The 22,984-nt window shown below is 41.5% G+C and overlaps 1 protein-coding gene across 13 annotated transcripts in view; it reads left to right on the forward strand.

The window, feature by feature from the left end:
* The window catches only part of ptprfa (protein tyrosine phosphatase receptor type Fa), an 888,655-nt gene that overhangs the window by 65,386 nt on the left and 800,285 nt on the right, over positions 1–22,984 (forward strand). For 12 of the 13 annotated variants that reach the window (XR_013491747.1, XM_078169090.1, XM_078169094.1 and 9 more), the window contains exon 2: positions 2,635–2,803. The exons of the other annotated variant lie outside the window; for it this stretch is intronic. Coding sequence is in view for 11 of the 12 variants with exons in the window: in XM_078169090.1 (XP_078025216.1) it covers positions 2,710–2,803 (94 nt within the window). In the remaining variant the exon portion in view is untranslated. The remainder of the gene's footprint in view (positions 1–2,634; positions 2,804–22,984) is intronic. 13 annotated transcript variants of the gene reach the window in all.

The raw sequence follows: 22,984 nt of genomic DNA on the forward strand, positions 1-22,984 counted from the left end.
TTATTGACCCAAGGAAGAGCAGAGACCAGCATGCCCCACTATGCATCAATGAGACACAGGTGGACAGGGTGAAAACCTTCAAACTCTTTGGCACCCACATCAGCGAGGATCTCGCCCAGACTCACAACACACAGCAGATCATCAAGAAGTCTCAACAGAGACTCTTCTTGAGGAAGCTGAGGAAATTTGGACTATCCTCCAAACTACTTACAGATGCACTCTTACAGATGCACAGTGGAGAGCATCCTGACAAACTCCATCACAGTGTGGTATGGAAACTGCACTGTCCAGGACAGAAAGGCTCCCCAGTCATGAAAATGGCACAATTTGTCTGTGGAGTAACCCTCCCCCCATTACAGGACATCTACGACACCCGGGTCACAAAAACGGCACTCAACATCATTAAGGACCACACCCACCCACAGCACACACTGTTCACACTCCAGCCGTCTGGTAGATGCTACAGAAGTGTGAAAGCAAGGGCAACCAGACTTAAAAATAGTTTCTATCCACAGGCCATCAGACTACTAAACCAGTGATTATCTGTCTCTCTGTACATATACATATTGGACAATGTGACAATACCTTGAATGTTTATACAGTATAAACATTTTTTGCACATTTGAAACTGTGACAATATTAATACTATTTGCACAATAATAGTCAACAAATCTGACTGTACATAATACTTGCTTTTTTTCTAAATTTATTTTTATTTATTTTAGTCAGTGTATTTTTGTGGTGTCAGGGCAACTCACAAAGTAAGAATTTCATTGCCTGTAACCATGTTTATGTTTGCTGTGCACATTATAATAAACCTCTTGAATCTTGAAAAGGAAGCTTCTCGTAAGAACCATTTTCAAGTTCTTTGTGGGTGCAAATAGTTCAATAAAGAACTTTTTTCAAATGGTTCGTCAGCAAAAAATGTTTTTTTCCAAAGAATTAATGGTTTATTGAGTAATAAATATTGGAATATTGAGTACAATGGAGACAAAAATGAAAATAGTAGTTTATTCTCATTTCATTTAATTAAAAATTTGCCTACTACGACTGCTCTTTGTCACATGAAAGCCTTGACATCCTCTAAATTTCAAGGTGGTCACGTTTAAAACATTGCTATTTTTCTCACTTTATGAAACATTTTTGAGTTGCATGGTTCTCACTGGACAATAATTAGACACCAGATTTCTAGGAAACTAAAAAAGGCTATGCATTTAAACAGTGTAACAATGGAATCGTACAAAAAATAAAAAAGTGTTCAGGAGAAAACTGTCCTTCTGTAAAATTGGAACCACAGAGCAACTGGATAATGGCACCTCTGGCCTTCAGACTTTGCTCTTCAGACACTGAGATAACATATTGCTGTTACAGCGAAATACCTTGCAACAGCTTATCTCACATCGGCAACTCTTGATAGGGACGAACTGAAGCAGATGCCGACAGGTGCTGCAGTTGCAGCAGGTGCCACAAATGCGAAGGCAGGGTGGAAAAAGACGCTGGAGGTGGGCTGGGTTAACAGATATTTCATTATAGTGATTTGTGCTTTATAACTGTGGATATTTTTTTTTAGAAACCACAGCAATAAATATGGGAGGAAGCGTTTTTATTGATATTTTTATCTTTGTTTTAATTTTTTGTTTACATCACCTAATGCAAGCCAATCATGACTGACTCGTCCAACCCATTGGTCTGACCACTTTACCCAGATGTTGCTGTATATGTGTATGTGCGCATACGTGTGTGTGCGAGTGAGTATGTCTGTCTCTTGGGGCACATTCTAGAACTCAGTAAACAGTAGTGCACTGATTGTTGCAAGTTTATTTTCTCATTTATATATAAAAGAACAGAAAAAAGTAAATAAAAACAGTTAACACATGCAGGTGGTTAGAAACCTAGAAAGGGCTTATGTTGGTATGTCACCCAAAGGAAAGAGTAAATATACCTAGATTTAAAAATACAACATGATGCACAGTAAAAATGTCAATAAAGATACATGTTTTCCACACAATCCACAGAGAGAAATAACCAGAACATCAAATAAATCAGTACTTTGGAGAAACACGGCAGCCACACAACACAGTAAGGATCCATACAGTACTGTACTCTGTACCATTAACATTAACATTAACATATCGCTGTCTAAAATAAACATAATGACTGGGTCATTTCAGATTAGAAACATGAAATCCCTATCTGTGCAGTTTTACAGGTAATATATCATGGTTGACAGCACCAAACACTTTGTAGAGATTCAGGTAAATACCACATGCAAACTCTTTCTTTTCTAAGGCAGTATTGACCCTATCTCCCAGTTCATAAGGTGCTGTGCTTTGACCACTTATGGCTGAATGTGGGTATGTAGAAGATATGAGGCTTATCCATGTACAAACAATTCCAAGCTGATTTGGGATTTATAAAAGGAAACTACGCACTGGCAGGCGTTTGCATGGTTTTATAAATCAGAATATTTTTTGGGTACATGCCATTTTCAGCTTTTGCCTGCATTCACAGTTTTAGTATGGATCCTACGCACTGTTTTATAGACCTTGGAGACCTCAGGACTATATGGTTGTTTCAACTAGACGCAAATAAAAGTCAGACTATCCTCACATCAGTTCTCTTGTCTCGTTGCAGGTGTCATTCTATAACTGTGTGAGGTTGTAGCCAATCAGCGCAGCGTCAGCACTGGAGGAGAGTGTACCAACAGTCATGGACCTAAGATTCAGATGGCTGTCGCCTCTTGCCACGGGAGGTTTTCATATCCTGCTGCTGGCCAGACTGGTGCTGCCTTCTTACACAGAGAGTGAGTGCTAATATTCCACACACAGCTTAGGGGTCTGCCCATATGTCATGAGTTTTACAGACAGGTAAGATTTCTTAGCTGCCATGGAGTCTGCAGAGACCTTTTGAAACATTTTAACCTTAATACATTATTATTATCATTGCATCAGTTTTAAGATTAAGTATTGTTTACTGATTACAACAGTATTACTACAGAAGCGTCAGGTAATAGCGTAAAAAGATACACTATCAGACATATGCTATGACGTGATAACATAATGTTATAACATAAAGGTCATATTTAAATGAAAAATTGGTGTTGGAAAACAGCTAAATTGAGAAATATAACTCGTCTACACAGCTTGATGAAGTTCTCCTTCATGCTGGGGTTGAGACATGATAAGATTTTGCCGTTATTAAAGGTGGTGGGTGATATGACTACAGTACTCATCCTTATCACAATATCATTCACTGCACTCAAAAGCAAAATCTTGCCATGTCAAAAAGCGCTCTGCAAGTGACACCTTCATATGTGAGTGTTCTGATTAATAAATGTATCCAATCAGTAGACGATTTAAGGGGGAAAGAGCAAGTGTACCCCTCTCAATAACCTGCAACCTTCTCTCAATCCCTTTGTAGCAGAGAGTGCAGGGGCATAGGCCATGACACTGTGGTAATGAAGTGTCTTCCTACTCTCTTTTTCCAGCTGACTGGGAGTAGCCATAGAACTAGTCAGAACTGATGTGCGATAACTAGCCTTCACCTGATGACACCTCTCTTATCCACCACACCCAAAGTCACCATTGAGACAATTGTTTATTCTTCGTCCATAAGGAAAATGTCAGTAGCTTGTTTTTAAGCCTCTTTGCCATTGCAATATTACTGTTGCAAATCAGTTAAAGGGATTAATAGATCAAATATCCAATGGGTAGTTCCAACAGCTGACCATTAAATATGGTCAGACCAAATTTAAATTCAATAAATCTACTCTGAGGTAAAAGATATATTAGTTTCATTTCTCCATACTGAATCTTTTAATTATCACATTTAATCCTCAAATTATGCAGGATGGCAACGGGGAGTATTGTAGTGCATATCGTTCGCACACTTGGCACAAAGTCAAACATGTTTTCAGTGTGTGTTGTCCCCTGCCAGGGTTGTCCCTTGTTACCGATTTTGTTTACAAAATTCATGGACAGGTTGCCAAGGCACAGCCCAGAGATGAAGGGGTCCAGTTTGGTGACCTAAGAATTGCATCTCTGCTCTTTGCAGATGATGTGGTTCCGTTGACTTAATCACACCATGACCTCCAGCATGCACTGGGGATGTTTGCAGCCGAGTGTAAAGCAGCTGCAGTGAGAGTCAGCACCTCCAATTCTGAGGAAATGGTTCTCTCTCAGAAAATGGTATATTGCCACCTCTTGGTTGGGAGAGAGTTACTGCCTGAAGTGAAGGAGTTCAATTATCTCAGGGTTTTGTTCGTGAATGAGGGTAAACATGGAGCATTAGATGGATAGCAGTTTGGTGCTGTGTCAGTGATACAGGTGCTGCGCTGGACTGTCGTGGCGAAGAGGTAGCTGAGCTTTCAATTTACTGGTCCATCTATGTCCCAGCCCCCACTTATGGTTATGAGCTCTGGGTAGTGACTGACAGTATGAGACTACACATACAAGAGGTCAAAATGAGTTTCCTCTGTGGGGTGTCTGGGCTCAGTTATCAATACAGGGTGAGAAGCACAAACAGGAGTAGAGCCACTGATCCTTTGCAGAGAAAGGGGGCAGCTGAGGTGGTCTGGGCATGTGATTTGGATTCCTCCTGGGCGCCTCTTGTTACAGGGGTTCCAACTGGATAGAGGATCCTGGGCAGACCCACAACATGCTGGAGAGATTATATATCTCACTTGCCTGGGAACACCTGTGGATCCCCCAAGAAGAGCTGGAGAGCATTGCTGGGGAGAGGTACATCTGGAGTACACTGCACAGCCTCCTGTCGCTGCAACCTGGCCCCAGATAAGCAGATGAAAATGGATGGATGGATGGATGACAAATCTCTCTGTTTACTCTCATTCTCTCTCAGAAAATGGGCAACATGTACCTTCTTCTGCATTGATGATTCAAAGATGTGTTTAGAAGATTTGTCAAATCCAAAGTGGAAATTCAGAGGTTTACAGAGGTGTTTGTTGCGCCAATAGTGCACATTTTATCTGAAAGGTTTGCAGAGAATTCCTGTGCGTCTCATTGGTTTGTATTGTTCATTAGATTGCAGTGGCTCCAGAGGAATCCCATTCACAGACAAAAGCTCCTCATCACACTGATGTCTTACTGCATTGTCAGTTGTTTGTGTAAGAACACAAGTAAACTTCTATTAAATATTAGATATTGAGATCTTTTTCTGACCATGTCCACTTTACAAGGCTCTTATATAATTGGGGGTGACTTCAATTGCGTTCTAAACCCAGTACAAGATCGATCTACAGGCTGCGATACTTATATTATTTAAACAGTATATTGTGGATTTAAATTTGGTTGAAGTATGGAGAGAACATAATCCTGGTAAGATAGAATACTCCTGTCACTCAAGTGTTTGTAAATCCCGCTCTCTTATTGACTATTTTCTTGTTTCAAGAGAGCTTTTATGAAGGATTAAAAGTTGCTGGTATGATAGTATCGTAATTAGCGATCATGCTGCTATTTAATTAAGTATTCATATAACAAAACTCATTCACAGTCCCCCTAGCTGGAGATTGCAGGTTTGGTGGCTACATAACCCTGACTTTGTTAAACATCTAGGAACTAAAATAGATAGCTACTTTGAATTCAGTACAGATCAAACTAGTGCTAGCACAAGGTGGGAAGCTTTCAAATCATACATTAGGGGGGAAATTATTAGCTACACAAGCTCCAAAGCCAAACAACAAAGAATAGAGATGGAAAATTTGGAAAAACAAATAAAATCTGTAGAGACAGATTTAAATAAAAGAGACAATCCAACAAAACAAGGAGAACTGTTAGTCCTGAGAACCAACTACAATAAATTATCTGCAGATAAAGCTGCAAAAAGCCTATTGTGGCTGAAGCAATCCTACTACGATCAACGAAAAAAGCAGGGAAACCTTTGGCATGGAGAATCAAAAAAATGCAGTCGGATAGAGCAATTAACAGTGATCAGGAAGCCTAACAGTAGATCCAACGGAAATAAGTAACTGTTTTAGAGAATTCTACGAACGTTTATATAGATCAGAATGCTGTCAAGCCTGGGAACAACGGGACAAATTTCTTGATAAGTTACAATTTCAGACACTGACAGAGGATGTAAAAGAAAAGCTAGATAGCAGTCTTACAATTGAAGAGGTATCACAGGCTATCCAAAATATTAACAGTGGTAAAGTATCAGGGCCTGACGGCCTACCAATAGAATTTTACAAGATGTTTCGAGAAAAACTGCTTGTCCCACTCTTAAATATGTTCAACGAGTCCTATCAAAATGAAATTCTTCCACCCTCTTTAAGGTTAGCAATGACAACTCTGATCCTGAAACCAGGCAAGCCATCTACAGAGTGTTCCTCATTTAGACCAATAAGCCGTCTCGGAGTCGATACAAAAATCCTCTGTAAAGCGCTTGCCATGAGATTAGATCCTCATACTCCACACTTGATTCATAATGATCAAAACGGTTTTGTACAAATATGGCAAGGATTCTACAATATTCGAAGAGTTCTTAACATAATACACGAAAATTTGACACTAAGGATGTGGCAGTACTATCACTGGATGCTCAGCAGGCCTTTGACCGAACAGAATGGCCATATCTGTTTAATGTTTTACCTAGGTTTGGATTTGGAAATAACTTTTTGAAATGGATTAAAATTTTATATACTAACCCAACAGCCAGTGTCTTAACAAATGGTATAGTCTCTAAACCAGTTACCTTAGAACGGTCTACTCGCCAGGGATGTCCTTTGTCACCAATGCTATTTGTGTTGGCCATAGAGCCCCTGGCCAGGAACACAGACAGGCCTGTCGGGCATCCAGTTAGGGGGACAAGAACATCGAATTTCCCTGTACACTGACGACGTTATTGTTTTTTTAACAAACCTATCTGTTAGTATCCCAAACTTAATGCAACAGATTGAAATGTTTGGGAGATTCTCCGGTTACACTATTAACCACTCAAAATCATCAATATTATTTCTGAACAGGGAACAAAGATTGAAACCAGTCATAAGAATTTTTTGACAAGATGAATAGCAGTTTTAGTAAATTCATCTGGAATAATAAAAAACCCAGACTGAGACTTAGGCTGCTATACCTACCTTATGAGCGGGGAGGGTTAAGGCTCCCAAACTTGAAACTGTACTATTGGTCGGCTCAATTGCGTTCTGCAATGTTTTACTTTTCAACGGAGGCTTCTCCCTCCTGGATAAATATCGAACAGGCATCAATACTAAATCTCCCATTAAAGCTGTATCTATACTCTGCAGACCCAAAAAGACTGAAAAGAACAATGAAGAACCCTTTCCTCAAAAATACTATTGACATCTGGTATAAAGCGCATCAGCATATTCAAGACACTCCTCCCATATCCTATTTTTCTCCCATATGGGGTAATACATATTTCAGGGCAGGAAGAGCAGATGGCGGTTTTAGAATGTGGGCAGATAAAGGTGTTGGGAAAATAGGGGACCTTTATATGAATGGTAATTTTCTCACATTTGATCAGATGTGTCAGATTTATAACATTCCAAAGAAACATTTCTTCAAACATTTACAATTAAAACATTTCATACAATCAAACTATAAGCAAATGTTATCTAAACCGCCACCGCTATCGCATCTTGAAAATCTTACAATTTCACATTTGTGTGGGAGAGGTCAGATTTCTCTATTCTATACAGCTTTGATGTCATATGATAAGGAGTCTAGTATTGACAGGCTAGAGGCATGGAGACTTGATGTTCAAGAAGATATACATGAAACTGAATGGGAAATGGCATGCTTAAAAGCTCAAAAACAATCAATCAATACTAGAATGAAGTTAGTGCAATACAAGTGGTTAATGAGAACTTACATTACCCCAGTCAAATTGAATCGTTGGTGCCCTGACATTCAAGACACTTGTATTAAATGTTTAGAGGGGAAAGGCACCCTATACCATTGTGTATGGGAGTGTCCAAAATTAAATAACTACTGGGAGGAAGTCGTTGAGAGTATATCTAAGGTTGTAGGAGTGAAGGTGCCCCACCAAGCAAAGCTGTGCATACTAGGTATATATCCAGACAACTTAACAGTCAGGTCAAAACTTTCAACTTTGATTGACTTTGGACTCCTGCAGGCCAGGAGAATGATAGCTCTATTTTGGAAAAAAAATGAAAGAAATGACATCCTGTGTGGTACTGGAAAGACTGACTTATATAACCAGATGAAAGGCAGAAGAATTTGAAAAAGTGTGGAGACTCTTATTGGACTTTCTTGCAAATCAGAGTGCACAATCATCTTGACTTTGTTGTGAGGTGCTGAGTCGTTACTATTTACTTTTACTTTTATTCTTTTTTGTTTTTTTGTCTGTGTCAATTTACTTTTCTAAGTATGTGGAACGTGAAATGTAATGGAGGTTTTTATGAGAAATGTAACTCAGTGATCATATTCCACTTATGTCTGTATGTGTAAAATTCAATAAAAATGTTGTTGAAAAAAAAATTAGATATTGGTGTAAATATTCACATGTAATAGTGGGAGTTTCTTGTATTTAACATTTTGATTTTCAAAATCACATTAACATTCAAAATAACACAAACCACTAAAAATCCAGTCCTACAACATAACCTTATTCAGAACCATGTCTTACAGTTCACTCGATCCACCTAGACCAGGGGTAGGCAACTTGCGGCTCAGGAGCCACATGCAGCTCTTTTTCTTTACCTTTTTCATTTTAAATGATCATTGTTGTAGAACTAAAGTAACTCATTCCCCAGCTGTAAAAATTTGTACCACATACGCCGAATAACAAAAATGTTTTTACATTTCTTCAAGTGTGTGTGTGTGTGTGTGTGTGTGTGATTCCTGACACTGGTAGCTTAGCTCTACATTTTCCAAGTAGCTTGCCCAACACTTCGGGGTTGTCATACTGCTTTCATGTTAAGTAATCCTCTCAGAAAGATGCTTGAGATCCCAAAAGCCTGTTCTTGACCAGGTACCATTCCCTTCGAATAGCACACAGGAGAAGCAAAAAAAGTGCATTCTCTGACAGGCTAGAAGTAGAATAGAAAAGAATAGAATTTGAAAGAACTGTATTAATCCCAGAAGGGAAAGTCAGCTGTCCAGCAGCTCATAATAAAATAGACATAAAATAAAGTACGTTAAAATAAAATAAGTGCACAAATAGACATTAAATTACAATAAAACTGTCCATTACACAGTCCAACCAGTTGTGGATAATGTGATGTTTTTAAGTGTGTGTGACTGGATTCAGGAGGTGTTAAACAGTCTTATTGCCGTTTGGACAAAGGATCTCCTGAAACACTCTGTTCTGCAACGCAGTGAGATGAGCTGACTGCTGCAGCTGCTCCTCTGTTGCTCCAGTAGGCTGTGGAGAGGGTGTCTGCTATTGTCCATTATAGCTTTAAGTTTGTTCAATGTGCCTCTCTCCACCAAAGTTCTTACTGGGTCCAGTCTCCTGCCAAGAACTGAGTCAGCTTTTTTAACCAGCTTGCCCAATCGCTTGGTGTTTTTGTCTGTCAAGCTGCTTCCCCGACGCACTGCAGCGTAAAAAAAAGTGCACTAGCCACTACTGTGTGATAGAACATGGTCAACATCTCCACACTCACATCAAAGCACCTCAGTGTCAGCAGGAAGAACAGGCTGCTCTGCCCTTCCTGTAGAGGGTGTCACTATTTGAGGACCAGTCCAGTTTATCATCCAAGGGGACCCCCAGATATTTGTAAGTGTGCACCACCTCAATGTCCTCCCCCTGTATGGAGACTGGTTGATGGTGTGACCTCTTTCTTCTGAAATCCACCACCATCTGCTTGGTTTTGGCTGTGTTCAGGTTGTTATGCCCAGTCTAGGGGTGTCTGAGACATAACATGAAAGGCCCCATCTTCCCCAAGTCCCAAGTTGCCACAATGACACAAACATGTGGAACGATCAATAGTGTTAATTTATTACAATATTTATATATATAACAGAATTAAGAGAAATAATAATGTCAGGGTGGACTAAGGCCAAAATAACAAACGAAACAATCCTGTCCAGGGAGTAAGTAAATAACCTAACCAAATAATAAGAAACAAATGACAAAAAGCTTACCTCCCTAACTAAATAAACAGGAGAAAAATTGTTAGTAACAAAACTGGCAGTCCACCACTACTATTTAACAATCTATACAAAATGATGGTTCAGGACAATACTACAATACTACAACACTACAACACTACAATGTGTGGCCAGTTGGGAGAGGAGGAAGGTGAGGAATGCCTGCTAGCTCACCGGCAACCGCCATCTTGGCCCTTTAACAGCCGAATGCCCTCGGCTGCAGCCAATCAGGAGCCAGGACCTAACCGATCTGCCAATCACCGCCGGGCTGTGGCACACACCTATTTACATACACACAACAGAACACGCAGAGAGAACACATGCAGGAAAAACACAAACTTACATAAATTACAGTTGTAACAAGGTGGAGACAACAATTACTGCACCAGTCCCTGAAGGCATCCACAAGGTCCCTGTACTCCCGCTCCTGATCGCTCCTGATACAAGCCACAATAGCTGTATTGTCAGAGTATTTTTGTATATAGCAGGACTTTGTACTTAAAGTCGTCTGTGTAGAGTGTGAACAGGAACGGCACTAAAACATTTCCCTGTGGAGCACCAGCGCTGCTCCTGACCATCCCAGAGACACAGCTTCCAAGCCTGACATACTGAGGCCGTTCTGTCAGGTAGTCTGTTATCCAGGAGGTCAGGAAGCAATCTACTCCCATCCCCTCCAACCGGTCTCTCAGTATGGGGGGCTGGATTGTATTAAATGCACTTGAAAAGTCAACAAAAAGGATCCTCACACAAGATCCCGGCTCCTCCAAGTAGATGTAGGTGTAAAGAACCGCATCTTCCACTCCCATGTGCTCCTGATAGGCATACTGGAGGGGTCCACACCATCAGTGACCTCTGACTTCAGGAAACGGAGGACCGGTCCGGTGAGCGGTTGCACAAGATGGCTGCATAGATTTCAGCTCCTCAATCCATCGCTTACAATTTTGTTTATAAAGATCGTTTGAGTGATTTTTTCTTGGACAGCAAGCAATTTTTTGTGTTGAGTAAGGAGCCGTCTTAATACAGGATAGACTTTGCCTGATGGTGATTTTGAGATCGGGGAAGGGCGCAATGGCAGAGTTGGAAGCTAACATGGACACTGTGCTATCGAGGCTAACCAGCGTGGACAGCGTGCTGGGAAAAATAGACACTCGTATTGCTAGTATGGACACCCGTTTGGTTGGCTTTGATGCACGCCTCGACAATCTTCAAGGCGAGGTGTCTGGTATTTGAGCGGACTTTACGTCGCAAAAGCAGGAAATTGGCAAAATCAGAAACGAGGTTAGCACAATGCAAGCTAATGTGGGAGCTAACTCCAGCAAACTGGCTGAGCATGATACCGGTTTGGAAGCAATGCGCGCTAAGTTAGCAGACATGGAGGACCAGAGCAGACGCTGCAATGTGAGGATCAATGGACTGCCGGAAGGGACGGAGGGCTCTAATGCCATCCAGTTTCTCACTCAAAACCTGCCGAAGTGTTTTCCCTCTCTTGGCAACCTCCAGGGAGAGATTATAAGGGCGCAAGATTAAGTCCAAAGCTGGCACTGTGGAAGCCTTTCAATCTCTGAGGAAAGCTGAGGAATATATCACGTCGTGGCTGAGAGGACAGCCGGGGCGGAGGGTGATGATGCGGATAACTAGTTGATAACTATATCCACAGCCAGCTTTAACGGCTACACGTCACTCAGTATCAATCAATCAATCAATTTTACTTATAAAGCCCAATATCACAAATCACAATTTGCCTCACAGGGCTTTACAGCATACGACATCCCTCTGTCCTTATGACCCTCACATGTTTTCACTATGTCTTTACTCCACAACGCTACTTGTTTGTTGACAAGTTGCTAGCCATGGTAGAACTGCAAGCTAATCCTAGCTGCTAATTCCATATCGGCTTCCTTCACTAACGTTATGAGGCAAGTTAACCGGCTCATGGTTACTGATATGTGGACAGTTTTCTTGGATTTGAAGTCTCAAATGATCCACTGGATACATCTTTATTTTATTCCCTGTTTGTCTCATCCACTGACTGAATTACTGCCTCTCATGCAGATTCATAGCCCAATGCCCGGATTGCATTTTTTGTTTTTCGCTATGGATGTGAGATTGGGATGTTCTTTCTCCCTCTGTTTTTGTTTATTTTATTAAGTCAACATTTAGGGGCTGGTCTGATATATTTGATTTTGGTAAGGAAGATTATTGCTGTTTTATTTTTTTTTTTGGTCTATTATATTTACTCAACGGTTTACTGTGTCAGTTAAGTATTGGGTTGGTTCCTGCTCTTTCGCGGCCCTATGTTCATACCAATCGCAGATCAACATAAAAGCGTTTGTTTTCTTTACTGTTTTGTATGTGTTAATATTTTGTTTTTGGGTGTATTTGTTCTGTCATTGGGGTTACGGTGCCACCTTCAGGTTTTTAAGAACATTGTGAGGGATGTGTTTTTTTTATGTTTCGGGGAACATGCACAGAAATTGATGTTGGTTAGTATGAGGAGATCCTGTCTATGCCGACTACTTACCACTCTGTCTAGATCAGTGAGCAGTATTTTGAGTATAATGCAATTTAATGGGTGAATTATCAATCCTAGTGTGGAATTGTGATGGTTTGAATATACCCCACAAACGAGCTAGTGTCCTTACTTTCCTTAAAGGAAGGAGAATAGACATAGCTTTATTTTAAGAAACACACCTATTAAAGAAGGACTCAGCTCGCCTGGCCAACAGATTTTATCACACCATAGCATCTTCCTCAGCGGATTCGAAAAGCAAGGGAGTGGCCATTGTTTATAAATGTAATTTGAAACTTAAAGTTTTGGATACATGGGCAGACAATAATGGGAGGGTGACAATTGCCAAAGTAGAAATGTACGGGAGGAAGATAGCTATTATCTCAGCCTATGCCCCCAACAAATTTGATAGGGAATTGTATAGCACGCTCACTCAGGAAATGTTGCAACTGACTGAATATTCATTTATTATTGGTGTTGATATGAATGCTGTCTGGCAGGCATCTGAAAGGTCTAGTACGACTGCTAATACAGGGCTCGACAGTGCGAGCGTTTCACTTGCATTTGCGACTAAAAATAGCTGTGTGCGAACTGTAAAAAATATTTAGGGGCACATGTGCGCATAAAAAAATCAGCCGAAGCAGCCTATATTTTTGTCAATAAAAAAAACATGATAATCTAACCGCAAACGTTGGATGAACTCCAGCCGCCTTCCCTCTTCCCCGTGTGACACGGTTAAGAACCACACCACCCGCGGAAGCGCCGCGAATAGCCTCGAAGCGCCGAGAAGTGAAGCCAGTTTCCTTTCGGCGCCCATGTTAACCGATTGTGTCATCCACACCGGCCGCGCTGCGCAGCTCCGCCGCTGGCCCTGCAATGATCATTTCGGCATCTGGTCTATTTTCTGCGCGAGCCGCGAGCGAATGTGTCAAGCTGGGTAGTTACCCATAATGGAAAAACAGCCCCAAATGTGACGGAGACAACAGCTGGGAGCAGAACCGCTTGTCGACCAGCGTGGAGAAATGCGCGTCTGATGTGAACGGAAGTGCTCTGGCTCGCGGGAGAATTTCGGTGCGCTGCGCTTCGCAGGCAGGGCAGGCCCTGGCGTTATGGGCGGTTTTCCAAGCCACTGTCGGCACAGTGAATATAAGTCCCACTGTCGGCAGGGTGGAAATAAGTCAAAGTGTGGAGGAGACGGACCGGGAAAAGCGGCGGACCTCCGGGGAGGCCTGCTCCGTTCTCCCCGCAGTTAGGGACCGTTCGCCACTGTACCGCTGCTGGGCAGAGTGGAAGTCCTGCAGAGTCACAGAGGACCTGGAGAATGTTTTAGGATAGTAATAACATCAGTGTTTCCACTACATTCATTTAAATTATTGCCGCCGCTGCCGCAATAATCCTTCAAAACATTTTTGCAAATGCACCACCACTCTGAAACATCTGTGCACTTGCACAGCGCAGCAGCCAGTATAGTGAGGAGAGCAGCAGTGAGGGGAGTGGGGAGTGGGGGAAGGCTCCTATGTAGGGATGCACCGAATATATTCGGCCGAATATTGCAAAAAAAACACACATTCGGTATTCGGTGGAATAAGTGAAAAGCAAGGCCGAATAATAGCGGCGTGTTTTGATAACGCAATCAAACAGCGTACGGTGACGGACAGAGTAAAATGTCGGCAGTGTGGTGATAAACAGTAACGGCGAATCCCGCCGGTTGTGGGTTGAATGGGGGTCACAGACACGGACAGGAATACATGTTCCTGTCAAATACGGCGGCGCATTATAATGGCTTACCAGCGAAGAAGTCCGGCTCCAGGTGAATAACTTGTTGTCATGACTGTCCAAAAGTAGCTGAACAGCTAAGCCATGGCGGCATGTGGCATATCAGAGGAGAAACTTTAGGGACTGTTCGTTACTTATGAAGGGACTTGTCAGGGGAGGAGGGTGGCTGGCTGATTTTTATTTCATTTATTTTGATCCCCCCTATGTTAATCACTTATTGATGCTGTTTTTGAAGTATGAATAAGTCAATAAGTAATTTATACCATTGAAATATCATTGATGTATTATAGAAAAGTGATTTATCTTTTCATAAATGACAAAAGGCACATCTGCCTCAGAACCATGATACTTTCACTGGTATTGTACCATGGGTCCCAACTGAGGGATGCCCCCCCCCCCCAAACACTGAACATTATATAAGATAATCATATTATAAAGATAATATATATAAGACAACATTACAAACACAATTAAATTGCAATACTTTTTCAAAACTTTCTGTATATTTTGTATACAAATTCATTCAATTTTGTTTTTCATTTACAAGCAAAATTAATTAAAATTCATTAAATAATTTTGCTTGTAAATGTCTATTTGCATCACGTTTATTACGGAAAACACATTATTTGATCAGTTTACATTGTGCGCTCCTTACTTTTTCAATTTAGGAGCACATGTGCTCCTTGGGAAAAAAGTTAGCGTCAAGCCCTGTAATAAGGACCAGGAGTTGGCGACTGCAGCCTTACAGGCCTGGGTGGAGTGTTTAGGATTGATGGATGTCTGGCATACTTTTAATCCTACTTTGACAGATTACAGCTTCTTTTCAACCAGGCACAAAACCTCTTCGAGGATAGATTTTCTTTTTTCTTCACCTCAGCTGTTTCAGAATATTAATAATGTCACTCTTCTTCCTATGGCGCTTTCGGATCATAAAGGGATCTTCGGCAATGGTTTAATGGTGGTTTATCTAAAAAAGCAGCTAGATGGCGCTTCAACTCTTCATTATTGGGGAATGAGGCTTATAAATCACAGTTTAAAGCTCAATTACAAGATTTTCTAGATATTAATGTGGGCTCAGTAGAAGATCCCAGAGTTCTCTGGAACGCTGTTAAGGGATTCATCAGAAGTAATGCCATTCTGTTTTCTTCGAACATGTGCAAGGCTAGAGCTGCTACATTACAAAACTTAGAGGCAGACTTTGCTAGATTAGATTCGCAAACAAATTATTCCAGACAGATTGAAACACAACGCAACATTATTAAGAAGGAAATAAATAATATTATAAAACAACAATCAGAGTTCTTAATACACAGGACTAGACAACGATATTATTTTCATGGCTCGAGGCCCAGCCATCTTTTGGCTTCTAGAATCAGAACCAATGAATCCTTTGCAGATATTCCATCCATTAGGTCGTGTACGGGTAATGTCACAACTGACCCTAAACAAATAAATGAAACCTTCAGAACCTTTTATTCTAACCTATATCAGTCAGAGATTCAAGCGGATAGTGATAAGTGTGCTAACTTCCTTGATCAGATAGACCTTCCAAGGCTCTCAGAAGATGATGCTGCAAATCTGGATGCTCCAATCTCTTTAGAAGAACTGAAAGGGGCAGCACTTACTATGCAAAGGAATAAATCTCCAGGTTTTGATGGGATACCTCCCAAGCTTTATGTAACGTTTTGGGACAAACTTGGCCCACTAATGTTAGATATGGTGAGAACATCAATAGACGAAGGAGGTTTTTCAAGAGATGTTAACCTTGCACTAATTTCTTTATTGTTAAAGAAAGATAAGGACCCAGTTGATTGCGCCAGCTATAGACCTCTCAGTTTGCTGAACACTGATCTTAAGATTTATGCAAAAGTGCTTGCCAGACTTATCCAAGACCACATGCCCACGTTAGTTCATTGCGACCAGACAGGGTCTATTAAGGGCAGGATGGCTGCTGATAATGTTAGACGCCTCCTACATATAGTAGATGCAGCAGCAGGTAAGAACACACCATCTGCAGTTCTTTCATTGGATGCCATGAAGGCCTTTGATAGGCTGGAATGGCCTTTTTGTGGGCTGTGTTAGAAAAAATGGGTTTTGGTGGGAATTTTGTACATATGGTCAAGGTTCTGTACTCTAAGCCTTCTGCTCTAGTTCTCACTGGTCAATTGTCATCTGCTTTGTTTCCTGTCTCCAGGTCCTCTCGGGAAGGTTGCCCCTTGAGTCCAGCGTTGTATGCGCTTTCTCTAGAACCCTTAGCCCAGATGATCCGTCAATCTGCTACCATGCAGCCCATTTCAGTTGGCCGTACCTCCCATCATCTGGCGTTATATGCTGATGATGTGCTTGTATTTATGGAGAACGCGGTCCAATCCCTTCATACTCTGCTCTCCATCTGCAGTGAGTTTAGTGATCTATCTGGTTTCAAAATTAATTGGAATAAGTCTGCCTTATTACCCATTAATGACACAGCTAAAGCACTACAATTTCCACGTAATATTCCTGTTGTACAACAATTTAAATATCTTGGAGTACATATTTTCCCAACCCTGAATTGCATTGTTTCCCACAACTACTTAGAAATTTGGAATAAAGTTTAATCAGATTTAGATAGATGGACCAACTCTCTTCAAGCCCATATCTCCATTGTGAAAATGAATATTTTACCTAGAATTAATTTTGTGTGCTCTATGATTCCCCTTGCGCCCCCTGTCAATTATTGGAAGAAAATTCATTCTAGTATTTCACAATTTATTTGGAATAAAAAGCAGCCTCGCTTAAAACTGGTAACCTTGCAGAGAGGTAAAGGAGATGGAGGACTGGCAGTTCCTGATTTTAAGTTGTACTTTTATATATTTGTCCTTAGACCTCTTTTTGTGTGGGCTAATGCTGATATATCTGTTTCTTGGCATGAATTGGAGGAAGATATCGTTCGACCAATGACGTTGCAAGGGGTACTCTTTTCCAACATGTCCAATTCACAATGCAAGCTCCGTTTTGGTCCAATGGTCTCCTTTCTTATCCAGACCTGGCGCACAGTTGAATCTCTGTTTAAAATATCCTGTAAATGGCACACGTTCTCTCCGCTATTTCACAACAAGAATCTTATGATTGCAGGCAGACCCATCACAGCATCTCCTTGGAGTAACAGTAGCATCCGCTATCTAGGTAACATTTTTAATGATTCAGGTTTACGCTCCTTTCAGGATGTGAGAGACACGTTTGCCTTGCTGCCCTTTTCATTCATTTTTATTTACAACTTAGACATGCTCTTAATGCACACAGTATTCCCCTACAGCAAGCTTTATCTATTCACCCTCTTTATAATTTGGTTACTACACAAAGGGATAATAGTGGCTTGGTTTCCAAACTATACTCTTTTTTCCAGAGATCTTCTTATTATGACTTACCACTGGATAGGTTATGGAGAAGGGATCGCCCCGGTCTAGATCCGGATTTTGAGTGGGAGCAGGTGTGGACGAATATCAGGGAGGCTTTCCACAACCCGAATTACCAACAGATTCACTTTAATTATGTCCATAGAACCTATCTCACTCCACGTAGACTACATGCTATGAAACTGATAAACGATCCGTCTTGCAGCCTCTGCAATTTGAATTCTTCAGGTACTTTCATTCATATGATGTGGGAGTATTCACCAGTTGAACAGTTCTGGGCTAAGGTGGCCACTCAACTATCAGACTTGACATCCGTAACTGTCCCAGTGACTGTTCCTGTTCTGTTACTGAATGACTTATCTGCGTTGGGTCTGTCGAGGGCTGCAAGGCGGTTAGTACTTGCTGGTATCACAGCTGCTAAGAAGCTGATTGCGTTGCGGTGGAAGCCTCCCCACTCTCTTGCCTTCAAACACTGGATTTTCACTTTTTTAGATGTTGTATTCATGGAGATGTCGACTACCAGAATCAATGGTGCAATCCACCTTGAACAGTTGCGGCCAACTCACTAAAGGATTTATTAGAATGATCATATCCTGAACCTGTGCAGTTATTTTTGTTCCCTGTGTATGTGAGTGTGTGATTGTAGAGTTTTCCTCTACACTACGGTGTATGATATTTGGGTTTTGGGTGGGTGGGGGGAGGGGAGGTGGCACACCTCGTGCTTATTTTTCTTTCTTGTTTGTTTTTCAGTTAATGTTTTGGCTTATGTTTTTGGTTAATTCAGCAGCTTTTGTGACTAAGGAAATATTGCAGGTCAGAGATTTTATGTAATATATGGTGCTTGTGACGGATACAACTGTAAAGTTGAAGGTGTGGTCTAGCTCCTGAGGGGAGTCGTGGGAAATGCTGAGGCTGGTCCTGGCATTCCTACATGCTCTAGTAAATATGTGCTTGTTTTCACCATGTGCTGCTGAATCCAACACTTTTTGTCTTGCATATGTTTTTGTATCTGCGTTGGTGCCTCTCTTGCTTTTTATTTCTGTGTTATATAAAATATGTGTTGTATTCTGTTAAATCAAGTTAAATCAAGATTCAGTTAATCAATAAATAAAAAATTTGATCACAAAAAAAGGAAACGGAGGACCAGGAGCTCCAGGGTCCTCATAATTCGTGATGTTAAGGCCACCAGTTGGTAGTCATTTAACTCGGCCGGGCATCTCACTTTGGGGACCGGTATGAGACAACAGGCTCTAGTTTTGCAGACCGGGCGAGGTGGGGGCGCAGCGCACCTGCGCTTTGCCAACTGGATGTGGCCAGGCGGATTTTGCAAGCTTGGCACACTGTGCACGCTGGCACAGCTACTCCTCTTTCCCACCACCGTCCCTCCTACCTGCGCAAGTTGGAAAGAGGAAGGAGAGAAGGCGTGCAGTGGGGTTTACACACATCACACCAATCAAATGAGCCCCTCTCCTCGCCCTTAAATGCGCCGCGCGAAGGCGTAATGAGAGTTTACTCAATTCGCCATGGCAGAAGAGAGCAGCAGCGTCAGACGGCCAAACTTCTCCAAGGAGGAAACTGATGTTTTGGTCCGGGAGGTCCAAGCTCGCAGTGTCTGAATATACGGAACTGCGAGCAGACCTCCACGGGCTGGTGATGCAAAGGTAGCCTGGGAGGAGGTCACCACAATTGTAAATCAATGTTGCGTTATTCTCGTGCGCGTGCGCTCTCTTTTTCTCTCTCGCAGTCTCACTGTGTGTCTTTTCTTTTCACTTTTCTAAGATGACAGATGCTGAATATATACTCCCTATCTGAGGCTGTGGCTGTTTGGGGTTGGCTGAGAGGGATGTGAACTCATTAGTTTGCAGCTGTGTTAATCAAATCAGGTTGGGTTTCCATTACACGTGCCAAACGTGCCAAACGGTGCCAATCCTCTTTGATCTGACATCACATGTGACGGGACAGTCGATATAGAGATACATTTATGTACTGATTGCAGATAGCTGCATTGAATAGTGGTTTTTGGGGTATTTATTGCATTATTAATATGCCTGATATTCTGGAAACCTGCCTGTGAGGTTTTGGTGCCGTGTGTGCACTGTCCGCCGGTCAGCCAAACTTCGGCTTACACCGGCTGCACTCTGCCCCCTCCATCAAACCTGTTAAAGAACAGGTTGAATTTGTTGGCTTTGTCCACATCATCCATAGCCTGGCTATTCCTCTTTGAATAGCCTGTGATATTCTTCATTCCCTTCCACACCTCTCTGATGTTTTTGTGCTGCGGCTTACTCTCCACCTTTCTTTTGTAGTTCACCTTTGCCTGTCTCAGTCTCCAGGGTTTTCCCTGGGTTTTTTCGAGACCAAGGTGGCAAAGGCCTGTGGCAGGGGGCATGTTGACAACTGTACTTTTAGATACAGTCCCCCCCTCGATTAAATATGAAAGGAGGCCCCCACATGCTTGAGCTTTACACTGCTGACTTGTATAATCAGAACAGACACGACTTTTCAAAAAATCTTGGAGTGAAATTCAGCGGGGCTGACCACAATTTCGTCATTTTATAAAATTTTTGTTTGTCAACTGATTTGGTAGATGCGATCCTGATCCCCCACATCCGAACGGGTTTTTGGGGCACCTGCTGGAGATGGATAGGGCCTAATACCTTACATACAAATACCATACAGTGGTGGTATAGTAAGGGGTCGGGGGGTCCTCCCCTAGAAAATTTTGGATGTGGTAGAAGTGATTTTCTGCATTCCGGTGGGTTTAGGGGTAGCATTCTGGAGATGGGCAATACCTACATTCATTCAAAGCCACCCTGACTTGCAGGGCCTTCACAAGTGAATCTGCATTAAGCTCAGAGTGACTGAACTAGATAAAACCAGAAAGTAGGACTTGTTTATGTGGCATATAGCCTATTACTTAAAAGACACAAGACCCATTTTGGATTTAAAACAAAATTCATGGTTGAATTGGTTGAATATATTTTGATTAAGATCTAACTAAAATATTATTTTGGGAATAATAATATATTTTGTGTATTATTGTCGTCTAAAGAGGATTTCATGATGTATTTTTAGGCTATGCAAGTCGAAGAGTACCTAGACCTAAGCCATTTCATTTCATTTTTGACATTTACAAAGCTCTCCAAATGCCTTTTGTCATAGCTGTGGAAATTAATTGCAATGTCACTTTTATGCTACAGATATTTTCTCTCAGCCAGTTATAATCTCTCCTCACCTGTGCAGACCCTGCGTGATCATCCTTGCTGGCCTCTCCTCCCTGACCCTGCTCTTTCTATTGTGGCAATAAAGATTAAAAAAATGTGCAAAGCAATAGTGAGCACAAGTTTTGTGCAAAAATTTAGGGTTTATTCCTAGCATGACACTAGCTAGCAAGCGATTTAACATAGGTAACAATAACAAGTATTCTTGTTAACTAGCTTAACTTGACATATTGGCATCTTTGTTTAGGTTAAAATGCTATTAATAAGCTGATGGCACACTAAAATGTAGGTGAATTCCACCAGAAATAAAAACTCATAATTATACCATTCTCATATGGTAGTTTTCTCCTGTCCTGTCTGTCTTCCCCACGTGGAGGCCTCCGAGTGACATAACCGCTCATGTATCCCCAGCCGGCGAAGTAAACACTGTGCAACAAGAAGTAAATTCTTCAGTGCAATACAGTTGCGAGTTTCTAACAGACATTAGAAACCGCTGCAGAGATATAATGCTACAACTGAGAGAGTTCAGGACGTGTAGCAAGCTTGGCCTGGCCTTTTCTTTAAAAAAGAAAAATGTATCAGAGATAAGGAAGGAAGGTATGTTTTTGTAATAGGAGAAATAGAAGAACAACACATAACTCTCATTAATGTATATAATCCACCTGGAAAAGAAGTTGACCTGCTGAAAAGAATTCTAAATCTGCTAATGACCGAAGCGAAGGGAATAACTATAATGGGGGGAGATTTCAACCTGGTGATGAACCAGAAGGTAGACACTCAGAGTAGAATAAAACATAAATCACAACAAGCAGCAGGTTTAATGAGAAAAGCTCAAATAGAGTTGGGGCTTTTAGATGTCTGGCGTTGTCTACACCCGCAGGAGAAGGCCTTCACCTTTTACTCTGATGCACATAAGGTTTATTCTAGATTAGATTTTTTTTTTATGTTCAAAGATGAAATCTCAAAGGTTACAAAATGCGAAATATTACCTATAACTCTAGCTGACCATGCACCAGTTATAATGGAATTAAATTTGAAGAGGGAACGAGAAGAAACGGTATGGAGGTTAAACAACTCCTTACTTGGGGATGAGTGTTTTAAGGAGAAAATAAAAAGTAGTATTTGGAGATAAGTCTTATTTGGAGATAAATGATAATGGGGGAGTAACATCTATAATACTGTGGGAAGCTGCAAAAGCAACATTACGAGGAGAAATAGCATATTCTAACTGGAAAAAGAGGCAAAGAGAAAAAGAAAAGAGAGTGTTGCAAAATAAAGTAAATAAACTACAAGAAGAGCATGAAAAAAGGATGAATAAAGATATATACAAACACAATTACAAGCAGCAAAAAAAGCTTTGGAAACAATAGAAATACAAGAAATTAAAAAGAAACTCATGCTCTGTAGACAAACATACTGTGATGGGGGATGCGCATGCCTGGCGTCACTGGTTTCCCCGTCACTTCGGTCCGGTAAAACACAGCTCTTAATCCAGTTTCTTAGCTTTTTTTTTTTAACGAACCATTTGTTCTTAGTTTTTATTGTATGTACTTTTGACCTTGGACTAAGGTTTTAAGCCATCGGGCCTGTGGTTGTCACGGATCATAGACGAACGCAGAAGTGAATGCAGAAGTCGCCAGGCGCCAACTTTTAAAAAATCTTTTAACTGTGGGAGACCTACAGCTCACCACCTGAAGCGGACTGCCCCCCTTAAAACTGGGGAAGGTCCCCTTGGACATTTCGGCCCTACGACCAAAGGTAAATTTTAACTCACCTCTGTGTGTTGATACTGTGTCCCGGGGAACAGATCTCCAGCACAGGCCGCAGGTATGTTGGCGGTGTGCGAGTCCTGCCTCCCAACCCTGTCAAAACTGAGGGAGAGCATCTCCGGACTGCAGGCCGACCTCAAGGAGAGGGACAAGATCCTCCTGGATTTTACCACCGTCGCCACGACCCAGGCAAAACATATTGCTCACCTGACGGCATCAGGCG

This window comes from Epinephelus lanceolatus, chromosome 6 (assembly GCF_041903045.1).
Source record: "Epinephelus lanceolatus isolate andai-2023 chromosome 6, ASM4190304v1, whole genome shotgun sequence".
Taxonomy (NCBI): Eukaryota; Metazoa; Chordata; class Actinopteri; order Perciformes; family Serranidae; genus Epinephelus; species Epinephelus lanceolatus.